The sequence below is a fragment of the Nesoenas mayeri genome, assembly GCF_963082525.1.
Source record: "Nesoenas mayeri genome assembly, chromosome: 12".
In the NCBI taxonomy this organism is placed as follows: Eukaryota; Metazoa; Chordata; class Aves; order Columbiformes; family Columbidae; genus Nesoenas; species Nesoenas mayeri.
In genome coordinates this window covers 11,496,546-11,508,927 of record NC_137547.1, presented here as the reverse complement: position 1 = coordinate 11,508,927, position 12,382 = coordinate 11,496,546, and the positions used below count along the sequence as shown (strand labels likewise).

Below are 12,382 nucleotides of genomic sequence, written 5' to 3'. Positions count from 1 at the left end.
TGTGAGAGGTGCTTGCCCAATATGTGTGATGCAAAATGGGGATGCTTTGTGAAGAAATCATCCTTGTAAAGCCATTGGTTCTGGTCATCAGACTCTATCCAATGCTTTAGTGATGATGCTGCTGATCTATTTGGGAAGTTGGCTGGCTCTCAAGGCAGAGTCTCTTCTCAAAGGCTGTTTCACAGTGAAAATATGCTCAGTGCAGCCGAGTGCATGAATGAAAAAGCCTCTGGTACCTTCTAGTCTGGCAAAATGCAGCACAAAACTCAACTTACTCTGTCCTTTCTGCTGTCCCAGGTAAGAAATGTGTGTGTTTTCCTTGCTTTGTTTCCTTTTCCTTCTCTTGTGTTTGGATTTGAAAGTGTTTGTAATCCACGTTTGATTTCTAATTAAACACTGCTTGAATTGCTGTTGAAAGATGCAAGATCTCTGCTCTAAGCCAGTTGCTAGGAATGTAGAATCTCTTAGTTTCTTGATTTACAATTACAGCAAATTTGCTGTGTGATATACAGCATTTTTTGTCTCCCTTCAGGAAGGGTGGCTGGGGGGAATCTTTCGAGTGTCTCGGTAGCAGCTGCAGCAGCAGTATTTTCTGTCATATCAAATGCTGCAACTTTGATTTGCCTTTTTCCTCTGTGGCTTTTGCCGGGTAGTAGGGTGTTATAGGCAGCTCACGTTATTTATTGACCTTTTGAAAAAAAAAAAAATAGGGGGAACAAAAAAAGAGGGGGGAATATGGAGGAAAAATAAAATCAGACCTTGCAAAAGGTTCCCTTCCCTGTACTCTCCTGATAGATGTGTAATACTCTGTTAGCGACTTGCTGTGTAGCATTTCTCTTATTAAATGTAATAGATCCCCCTCTGCCAGAAAGCATAGGAAAAAACACCAGCCTTGGAGCTCTGGAGCCCCGGCTGCTGCTGCTGCTGTCTGTCACACAAAGGGACTCGCTGGGCTCGGACTTCTCGGTACCTTCTGCTTGATCTTTTCCTCTTGCTGCTGTTGCAGGGCTCACTTTTTGGAAGCTCTTGGGAGGTCTGAAAATCCTTTGTTGTTGTGCAGTTTAAACGCATTTCTTTGTTTTTTGTCTCGGGAGCTCTGTAAACTCTTGCATTAAGTGACAGTGGCGCTGGCATCCCGTGCACTGGGTAGAGATAAAAGTTAATTCCTTTTTGACTTGCGATCGAGTGGGTTTGTTAACCCTTGAGGGGCTGGTAGGTTTTTACAGCGTCAAACTAGTGCTCGGGACGCTGAGTCTGTGAACTTGTATTTATAATTGCAATCTCCAGTCTGCTTTTTTTAAAATAGGGCGATAAGGAGAAAAATAGTGAGTGATCGCTGTTGGGAGAGGCTCATTGCTGAGAGGAGACATATCAAGAGTGTGTAAGTAGGAAGCAGTAGGGTGAACTGAATGCACATGTGCTGTGGATCAAGGGTGGGATATTTGGGTCCTCGTTTAACTTATAAGGAGTAAAAGCACTGGAGTGGGTGGCTAAAGCTATGGGACAGTGGCAGAATCGGTGACTGGAGACTCATGAGCAAGCACGAAGGCATTTGGGTGTGTTCAGGATAACAATCCTGCTTTAGGGCATGTAAGGAATGAAAGCAGCTGCTTTGGGCCATAGGTTTGGTGCCCCAGTGCACCCATGGATGGGTTGGAGAAGCCAGAGCAGCATGTGCTGGGGATACACACTGAGAGGCTCTCTGGTGGGTTGGGGATGCCCAAAGGGTTCCTGGGGAGAAGCTGTCCAAGTGGGCTGAGATCCAGCCTGGGCAGTGCCGAGGGAGCAGAGGGGCTGTGGGGAGAGGGCAGAGGTGGTGTGAAGGTAACCTGGGGCTATAGTGAGCTGGTGCTACATTGGGCTTGAGCCCTGCCATCTGGACTGCAGTTTGCTTGGCTTTCTCTGTGTTTTCAGTCTTTTTTTTTTTTTTTTTTGGTCTATCTTCTTTAGCACAGTACTGAATTAATCAGCTTGAGTTTGGATTTTCTTTAGCGGTCCCTTGTAGGGAGAACAGTATGTGTATGATACAGGAGGACAGACTTCTGAGGCCCATTAAACCACAGAGCTGGCACTTGTTTAACATCAGTAACTACTTAAAATCTGACAAGGTGCAGAACACCTGATTCTGAAAACTGTGCACTTTATTGATAACTTCCAGTAATACTTTAGAGTTTCTTCTCTTGCTGGGCTGAGTTCAAGGCATATACTGCAGGGCTGAGCTTGTGGTGCTTTAGTATTATTTTTAAGTGCTTAAACTGCACAGCCCCCTTCTTTATTAGCATATCCAGCTTTAACTGGCAATGTCTCTACCTGGTGATTTAACAGAGCTCCAAGTTTACTTTATAGATCATGGCTAAGAGTTAATAAATTAAGGAATGAATTACACTATATTAAGGAAGTGTACATAAATCTATCTTCAGGTACAAGGTGGTTGAGTATTGGCAGGTTGAAGTGTGAACTGAAGGTGATATTGTGCTCAGGAAGGAAAAGGGAATTGCTGAAATGCTGTTTGGCTTTTCTCTTTGACACACCACATGCACAACTTTCATGTGACAGGAAAAGTAAACAGACAAATGCGAGAAACAACATATTAAACAAATGCAGCCATCTGGCTGTGTAGTGGTTGTAACACATTTTGGGTTTTTTCTGTAAGTTTTCTTTTTTTTTTTTCCCCCTCCCTTAGCAGTAGCAATAATGCTTCATATAATACAATGCTTGTGGAACCTCCAAAGCACAATTTTGATAAGATGACTTCTAAGCAATAACAATCTAATAGTGCAGTACTTCATGTGGAAGCAGAAGATGGTAATAACTTCACATTAAAGTAGTGATAGCAAAGTTTACAGTGTAGAAAAAAGTTTGAGGAAATTCTTATGTTCATAAGGACATGAACAGAGAGAAGGTTTTAATTAAAAGATCATTTCTAAAACCTGGGAACTTGAGTTTTGTGTTTTCTTGGTCTGCATTTAATTTGACTGCGTTTCTTAAATATAAAAAAAGATTGCCTTTTGAGGCATTAAAAGGATGGGGAATTGCTTCTTCAGCCCATTAAGTGTGTTCGTAAAAGTTGTGGTAAACAGGTGGGCAATAAATGTATTTTTTCCTTTGCAAAGATTTAGTCTATACTACTACCAACTGTTTGCCCTGTTTTCACCAAGAGGTAAACAGAACCTCAGCTGGAATAGCTGAGGAAGATATGTTTCACGTAATTCTCTAATTCAGGATCACCTTTAAAACTATGAAAGGTATTTATACAGCTTTATTGATCTGAAGCTGGCAATAAAAACTAAGTGTACTCTGGTAGCTTGTGCAGTTCAGTGTACAGTAAGGAGTAAATACAGATTTTTAAATCTATCAAATTTGGGTAGGCTTTGGGTTTTTTCCCCAAAGGATATTTTCTAAGGCCTATATACAAAGTAATATTTTTTTTATAACAAAAGTCCATCACAGGCTTGCTTTTCTATGTTACACATTTCATGTGAACAGATGAATCAATATAAAATTTGTGAGTAAAACTTACAAGAGGAGGTGAAAAACCAAACATTTTTTGATAGCTTTAACAGTAACTGTCATGTTCCACTGGGGTGCAACTAAGTCAATGGGGGAAAAAAGTACAGATTTCATAGACTTGTCATTACAGTGAATAGAGAAAATCAGTCCTAAAACTCTTTCCCCAAATGCATAGCCCAGACTTCTGCATTCTTAAGCTTTTATTTTTTCAAATTTCTCCAGAAGAGGGCTCCATTCACAGCTTGTAAGTCAGCACCCATATATTAAAAGAAAAATAAATTTATCAGCTTCAGGAAGAAAGACTGGTGCTCACACAGAGACTGTTGATATAATGGTCAAGATTATGTTCAAATTCTAATCAAGCATTTCCATGTTGTATCTTGTTGCTGTAGGTCTTATTTTATTTAAGACTGCTTATTATTTGAGAAGTCTGGAGAAGAACTCCTATATCTCCTGCTATATCTGAGTTGTAAAAATGCTTTGAGCATGTTACAGAAACTCAATTGCCCATTATTATGTGTAATTACTTGTACTGATGAGCATTTTGTGAGCAGGCTGACACCTACTCCTGGCAGTTTCAGGCCATCATTTTTGGTTATGTAGTCAAAAAGATGTGCCACTTAGATCTCTCATTCAACGGTGTCTCCCAAAACACAAGAGCCATTCCAGCAGTGCTGTGCTATTTGTTAAATGTTGCCTTTGAGGGAAGGTTGGCCCCTTGTGAATTAGTATGACTCTGGGTAACAGCTGTAACCTTTTAAAGATATTCTTACACACAACCTGACCAGACTCCTTACTGCTAAGTGAGGGGGATTTATTAGAATAAGCAAGTGGAAACTGGTCATGAAAATGCTCCTGGAGTTATGGCATCACAAACCCACTTTGCTGTGTACAACTTTAGACTTTATTTTGTAATTTAAGATGTAGCTCAGGCAATATGTTGGGACTTGGTTTCTGATGATCAAAAATAGAAAAAGGTTATTCTAGCACATGTAATATCTTTTCTGTGATCTGTTGGGGGTTAATGGCTTCATTTTCAGTGACTTTTTTCAGCTAGGAAATATTTCTAAAAGATATCTCAATAGGCCAGCACAACAGGAACTATTAGAACTATGTAGATAATAACAGTGGTGCCTGTTCAAGAAGACACGAAGTTCTGCCTTTTGTTTTCTTCCTGTTCACTGTTGGATAAGTAGGCTCTTCCCATTCTATTAATATATAAGGACAAGCTGGATAACAGAGCTGTTACTGTTCTCTTCTTCCTGCATGGCTGCTGGAGCCACATCTCTAATCATCAGCAGCTGATCAGCTCTACCAATGTGTTCTGTGTCAGGATTTTGGCCTCTGGTTTCAGAGTTCCCTTGGGACTCAAGGCAGAAATGTGAGGTTGATGGTGTTGTGTGTGTGCTTTGTTTTTTTTTGTTTTGTGGGGTGTTTTTTTTGGCTTTTTTTTTTCATTTTTCATGGAAATAACTTCTTCATTCTGTCTTTGACACTTATGAGCACAAAATAAACTCTTTTTTTCCTGTATCACCAGTATTGTAACCAGCAAAGCTTCATCTGTGCAAGCAAAAAGACAAATCTACTATGTCCACTGGGGAGGGGAGACAGAATGAGAGGGATTTATCATCCTTAGGAGACTAAGTGAGCCATAGCTCTTCCCACTCAACTCTGGATGATATTAGTGGGTTCTTGATCATGGCCATATGGTTGCACTGTGCCCTGCCCTAATCACCAGATGGATGGGACCAGCGCAGATGGGACACTGTGTTTTTCTGTCACTTCATGTGTCTTGAAGCTCGCACGATGTTCGTGTGTACAAATCAGTAGGTTATTAAATGCCAAAGGAGAGTGAAAAATAAGGCTTGCTTTATTAACCACTGTTTCATTATTCAAAGGTCTTGGAAATTTGCCCGCTGCCTTTTTTTTTCCTGTGTTGTGATATGGACTGTATTCTCTGTCAAACATAAGAATCTATTTATTTGAAAGCCTTACTGGTTTGTATGAAGGGAACTCATTCCATTGCTAACTTATCTAATATTCTGCTGTTTCACACCATTAATTTTCTTGGCTAAAGAAAAAAGGAGGAATGTAAGATTTGGTTTGGTGGAGCTGGTTAAAACACTTCTAAGAACAGACTAAAACAAACATGAGCTATTAAAAATGGGGTGAGGTGAGAACAGTTTATCAGTATCTCTAACCACTTGGAAAAGCTGATTAAGTTGTTTAAATAACTCCTGATATCTATGAATATCCCTGTATGGATGTCTAATTTGGTGTCTTTGAGCCTTGTTTTTAGGGAGATGGACATTCACCTTCAAGTTTAAGTGTCTCAAAATTGGGCACTCATATGCAGCTCTCCAGACTGAATTAGTTTTTATTGCCTAAGGTTCCTTAGAGTCCATTTGATAGAGGTTCTACTCCTCAAACTGAAAAACAAACAAAACCACCGCCAACAAAAAAGAAAACAAAAGCAACAACAACAAACACCCCACAAGCCCCTAATAATAGCTGTCTCAGTCTAAACTTTCTTGTTTTCCTGCTGTGGACAACTAATTCCTTATTAGTAATGTTTATATTTCTAAAAAGTTAATATTTAATTCCCAAGGACTTTGCAGTCTGGTATATAATGAAGAGCAAATAATTCTTGTGTGTATGAAGGCTGTGTTAATAGCAGTACAGACAGAAAGTGGGTTTCTAAAGGTTTGAAGAAGTTTTTGGCAAATGAGTGACTGTGGCAGATGGACCTTGTGGTATTTGTGTGTAACAAGGACTCAGAATGCTGAAAACCACAGGTTCTAGATCATTAAGCTGTCACAGCACTGTCAATGTGGCTGTATGGGAAGAAATACATATATAGGTGCAACATATCACAGGTTTACAACTTGAATTTATGACATAACAGGTGCTTACTTGGACATATCTATACCTGTAAGCTTTTCTCAGCTTTTACTATGTGTGTGCTAAGGCTACTGTAAGTTGTGGAGCTTGGCTAGAAACTCAGCTGGGGAAGTACAGATTCCATACATTAATGGCTGGCTGCTACAGGGACAGGAGCACACTTGTGGCAGAGGTACAGTGAGGATGACTAACTTCTCAAATTGTTTGAAATCAATCCATAAAACTGTTAGCGCATTGAGTTTTGTTTGGATTGCTGTGGAACAAAAAAGCATGTTACAACATACCACACTGATAATCAGCTCATCTACTTTATAGTCAATCTATTTCTTTTCATTGTCTTATCATAACTTGGAATTGCAAGAAGGCTATCTGTGCAAACTGTCTTTACAGAAGAGTCTTGGAGTCAAACGTGGGGGATTTTAAACCCAGAGGAGTAAAATAAAAGCTGGCAGCTGCCCATGAAGTCACTGTATAAAGGCAGAAATTCTAAGCAGCTGTAAATTTGTCTGGATCCCCTAGAGATTTATCCCAGCATGTGTGAATTGGGTGTATGATTCATAACTTGTATAGACAGTATAGAAGGATGGGGTAGGTGTTTGGCAAAATCATCTGAAGTTGCCCCTTTCCCAGCCTATTACAGTTTTCTTGATGTAAGATGGTATTTGAAGTGTGTCTGTTGCATTTTAACTTTGAGCCAAGTCTTGGTAACTGCCTGGGAACAGAGAATACAGTCTGCAGAGTGTTGCCCAGATCTTGCCTTTTCTCACAGACAAACTTACTGGCTTTGAGTTCCCATACTGCCAAACAAGGTGTATTTAGTCATTTCTCCAGAGACAACCCTCTGTTTTCCCTGAGGAACCACGTTTTACCAGAGAACAAACAGCTATATCAAAATGTGAGAGCTGAACATAGTGCTGCTCTATAGTTGACAAAGCAGGAAATCCAGAGCATCTGGTACTTTGCTCTCAAAGTGCAAGGAGATGGAATTAGCTGTTAGAATCGGATGGGCATTTCCCTCCCCATTAAACCCATTGTGTCAGAGGAAGCTGAGCAACTCCAGCTGTGCTATGAAGCAGGAATGGATATCTCAGCTGTTTGGTACAGTTAGATAACTGGCCAAATTAAAAGGTGCTCAGTTTGACCTTCTGCCAAGATAAAATAACTGGTCTTGCAAATGCCAGGAAGTCATGGATATTATCTGCTATCCTTATTCAGGTGAAATGCAAAATAAAAAATGTGGGTAAAGATAAAGGAGAATTGAATTAAAATGGGATGATACATAGAAATCAGTTTTGATTTCTGGGCATTTGTATTAGCTTGCTACCTGAAGGCTGTATTGTGTGTCAGGCTAAGTGGTTTTATTCTTTTCCAAAATGTCTTTTGCTTTTATAATTCATTATCTTATTGAACCAACTGGACTCTGAACTCTATAAATCTTGATATATGAATATCAATAATCCTATCAATTTACTGGTGTACAGCTCTGACCTGAACACTAAAGTAGTTAGGCCCATGTTTGATCACCTTTCCTTAATATGTGGCAATATTATTGCAGGAGACATCACTCAGTGGGAAGATGATGTAAGGATGGTCATTAAATACCAGCAGTAATGGAAAGTACACTTTTTGTGCCCATTTACACTTCTGTTCAGAAATAAATAAGGATCTGGCATTTGCTTCTATTTCTGGAATAATTATTTTCTTCTAATCCTTTTAATAAAAGATCTAATTTAAAATTATAAAGAAGAATACAATCTTCAGTTTTAAATGTCATTGCTGGATCTATGCAGTTTAGTTATCAATGCAGAAGCGTGATGTTCTGTGCAGTGAGGATACTGAGTATTGCAATTTGGCAAAACAGCAGCTCTTTAGATGATAATTTTGGATATGATATCTTACCATGAAATAAAGTAAGGATGCTGGGAATAAATTATTGAACTTTTTTCTCTTGTGGTAATGACTTCTGGTCTTACACATCTCTCAACTGCAGTTCTCTGAGTTTGCAGTAGCAAAACACTGTTGCTTACACTAATACGGGAGCAGGTCTCCAGTGGACATGGATTGATTGCATTGCCCCGCTTCATGTTATCGAGGTGAAGGATGGTTAGTATCAATGCCAAGTGCATTTCTGCTGTGTACATTTTGGGAGGCTTACATGGCTTCTATTACTATTATATCCAAGCACCCTGCAAATGGTAATGAATTTATCCTTGCTTCCTTAAAATAAATGCTGAGTTACGACAGGAACATTATTCTGAAATGGGAGACAGCCTCCAACATCTGCCTGTTTCAATGACTTTAGTTCTATTATCTTAGTTGAGTAATGATGTAGGCTGCTGTCATTTCTGCTGCTGGTGTTGATTCAGTAGTGACAGCTCATTGTGCTATAGAAAGATTAATTCTGATTGGAGGGCGCCCAGAATAAATTCAGTCTTTAAGCCAATCAGAAGCTGGTGTATGTAGTACTATTTTAATAATGTCCCTCAACTTTCAAAAATATAATTAGTTATGATTTGCCGAAGAACTGCCTATCTCTATACAGCTAGTGTTTTGCCTATGGAGGGAGTGAAGAAGAAATGTCAGCTAATCATAACTGCAGAGATTTCTTTTGGGCATAGGGGAAATGGAGTGTATGTGGTTATAACTGGTGTTTGTGGTGGCTGCTGGCAAAATGATCAGTTGGAGCAGAGGAGGATTGAGGCTGGCAGTACCACCATATTTGTAGCATTTGAGACCAAAACAGTTTGAGGTAGAAGATGGGTAGATAACAAACCATGAACAATGCTTCTAGTGCTTGGGAGGGGGACAGATGCTGGAGATTTCCACTGCAATGTGAGACATAGTCTCAATGGCAGAATATTTCCCCCATCTGTTCACTGATAAAGGCTCCCACCTTCCTTTCTTTCCTCAGATTGGAGGCAGAGCTACTAAAAACTTGGGCTCATCTGGCAGGAGATGAGCTGCCTGGCCATGGCAGTTCCACTCCTCTTTGTAGGTTCTGTCAGTGTGGTGTCGCTGTCCTGCAGTGCTGTTGTTAGTGAGATGCACCTAAATGTTTGAATTCTTGAGGGGATGATGACACACAGATGGACCACTTGTTACAAGCCCAGAACATGAGAATCTGTAGACTTGAACGGACTATTGAAAGCTAATCTCTGACTGTGTGGAACAGCTGCCTCTTCCTGTAGGTTACGTCCTTCTGAAATGAGGATTTGATCTCCTTACACTTGCTTCCCAAGAATGCAATTTTCAAAGCTTTTGTTCCTTCGTAAGTCAAAGGCACATAAGCACAGGAACTGTTGTTTGCTATGCATGGGAACTACACATTGATTATGGGTGCCTGAAAGAGTTTGGCTAAAATACAAACAGCCTTGGTTGTCTGCCATAACTCATGTTGAACCTGAACTAAATAGTTTTTCCAACTTGTTCTTGACATCTGACTCGTTGATGTTCTGCGTTTGTGGAGTCTATGTGGGATATGAAGGAAGCAAAAGCAATCATGCACAGCAGGAGTGGTTCTCCCTGCCTTCCCTCCAGGCTGACTGGAAGCATCAGTATTCCTGTGATTTCCTTGTTTAAATTGCTTTTTCTCTGTTCCACTTCATCAGCCCCCAAAAATTCAGATAGTCTGAGTGCTTTTAGTTTTTTCTACTCGAACTTTCTTCCAGAACTTCTAGTGTTGGGGCCAAGGATGAATATTTATTACTTAACTTCTCTTAGATGGGCTTCTACAGGCCATTTTGGAAAGTCTGTCCCTTTTCTTGGTGCTTAGATGTTTTTTTCTTTTGGTGATAGATGAGAAGATTGGGATTTTCCTGCAATATGAGGAAAACCAGACACTCTTCTCTTAAGGTGTTGCATTATTTTAGTGTTTTACATAGTCCCTGGTTATTTTTACCGGGTAATCTGCAAGTTGTCTTGAGTTAGCACAGTGTTAAAATGTAACCTTTAATGTGGTAGGAAACTATAAGCATTGTACTGTTAGTGCTTGCATATCTGGCCCAAATCTTGTGCATTTCTTGGTATGTTTGTTACCCTGCTGCTTTGTCAGTCAGTCCTCTAAGACAGTCTAGTTCTATCTACATGTGAAAAAGGCGATTTAATTTGGCTGCTCCATTAATGGTTTTAAGTTGGTGATCTCTTAGAGCCAGGAGTGCTGGGATAGTTATTTAGTAATAAACGTGCCAACATAGCTGCTGAATTTCTTGTCCCTTTCCTTGGCTGACTGAGGAATACAAGAAAGAAGAACAAATCTTAATGCACAGAAATGGAAGGGAAAACCAAGGCAGGGGAAAAACATGGTATTCAGTGTCCTATCAATTTTGCAGCTGTTAGGATTTGGAAAGCAGCCTTTTATGTGTGATATACTTAACAGGTGTGTACAGGAATGAAGTGCTGTATCTAGTCTGATTCTGCTTATTTCCCCATCTTCAATTACATGCCATCTTGCCTGATAGTTTAGGCTGACGCTCATATCCAGAACTCTTGGTAATATCTGCATCTGAAGCTTCTGGCATCAAGAAACAGGAGGACTTTAATTCTGTTTTATGCATGTTTGTATGTGTATCAGCATGTTGGTTTATGAGAGGGACGAAATTTAATTCTGTTTCCAGCATTCATTAGCTGCCCATCCACAGAACTCTTCTACGCTTTGTTTTGGTTGGACATTTTTATTATCATTTGCTGTATTTCTTAATGGACAATATTTCTCTGCTTTGACAGTGTTGTGTTCATGATCATTAAATCCATTCTACTGATGCTTTGGGAAACTCGTTGCTGCACAGATGAAATAAAACTTAGGAGATAGCTACTGCTAATTGACTAGTTGGCTGAGGAGGGAAGGGGAAAGAGAGAACAGAGGACAAATTGGGTATTAGGTGTGAGACCAAACCAGCCTTTATTGCAGGAGGGCACATTGCAGTTTCTTGTAAAACTGTTTGCATGTCACTCCTTTAACTGCCTGAAGCTACTTTGTGTGTACCAGGTTGTTTCCTACACATCCTCCAAGAAACACAAGCATACTTTAACTGTGTACAGGTGAAAGTACGTCCCAGAGAAAATAGGTAGGAAAGGGCAAGAGAACCTGGGAGGGGAAGGACAATTCTGTTTTGGCTTTCCAGCACTAAATGTGAAGCAAGCCAGATACCAAGAAAAGCTAGGCAATGTCTTGCTGAAATGCGTATTATGGGCCAGTGCTTATGAGAGTCTTGTCAGATAGCATGTGATTTCCCTTACCATTTTTGCTAATTTATAATTTCATTGACTTACCTCCTTTCTCTTATTTTTCTGGTGTGTTTTTGAGGCCAGCTGAAGAGCAAAGATTAAAGAGAACCTGACTCCAGGCATATTTGCAAACTAGCTGTTAGTTTTCTGCAGGTTCTTCTGTGCTTAAAAAAGGAACAACCATCCCTGGACGACTGAGCATATGATTCCTGTACAATGGGTCTACTTCTGACACTATTTCTGGGGTGTTTTCCTGACTCATGATTCATTTGGCAGTGTTTGAGTTTAAGCACTGATAAAGAGAACACAGCAGAGTGCAAATACATTTGACCTTTCAAAACACTGGAAAGGAAACAAAAATAGAAAAATAGTTACTTTGCAGTTTTTCCTTGTATGTGTTTAAGGACTGCAAACAAACTAGAATTCTTATTTCTGCCTTGGGAGCCTGGGTAGCACAGAAACTTCTAGGCCTGAGACCTGCTGTTTGCAGGACAGCGTGTTTGAGTTGGCCAGACATTGGAGTAGAGGTTCCAGTCAACTTTGAGTTCTCCAGTTTACAGATTGGCCTGTAGTTCAGATCTACTGAATTCCAAAATCTTCACTGTTAAGCTGTGCTTGTATAATTGACATGCTGGTCTCGGTTCAGTTGCCTGGTGGGCAAGAGTCTGTATTTCAAGTGTAAAGTATCACTTCAACTGTCAATTTAAATCAGTAGTACCTATACAGAAGTAAGGCTCAGGTCTCTCTG

General features: G+C 40.0%; 1 protein-coding gene across 1 annotated transcript in view; it reads left to right on the top strand.

Annotated features, from left to right (window-relative positions):
• Positions 1-252: 252 nt before the first annotated feature.
• The window catches only part of CDH13 (cadherin 13), a gene marked incomplete at both ends in the record, with an annotated part of 462,319 nt that continues 450,189 nt past the window's right edge, over positions 253-12,382 (top strand). The window contains one exon of the mRNA XM_080352001.1: positions 253-297. Within this exon, the coding sequence (XP_080208127.1) occupies positions 253-297 (45 nt within the window). The remainder of the gene's footprint in view (positions 298-12,382) is intronic.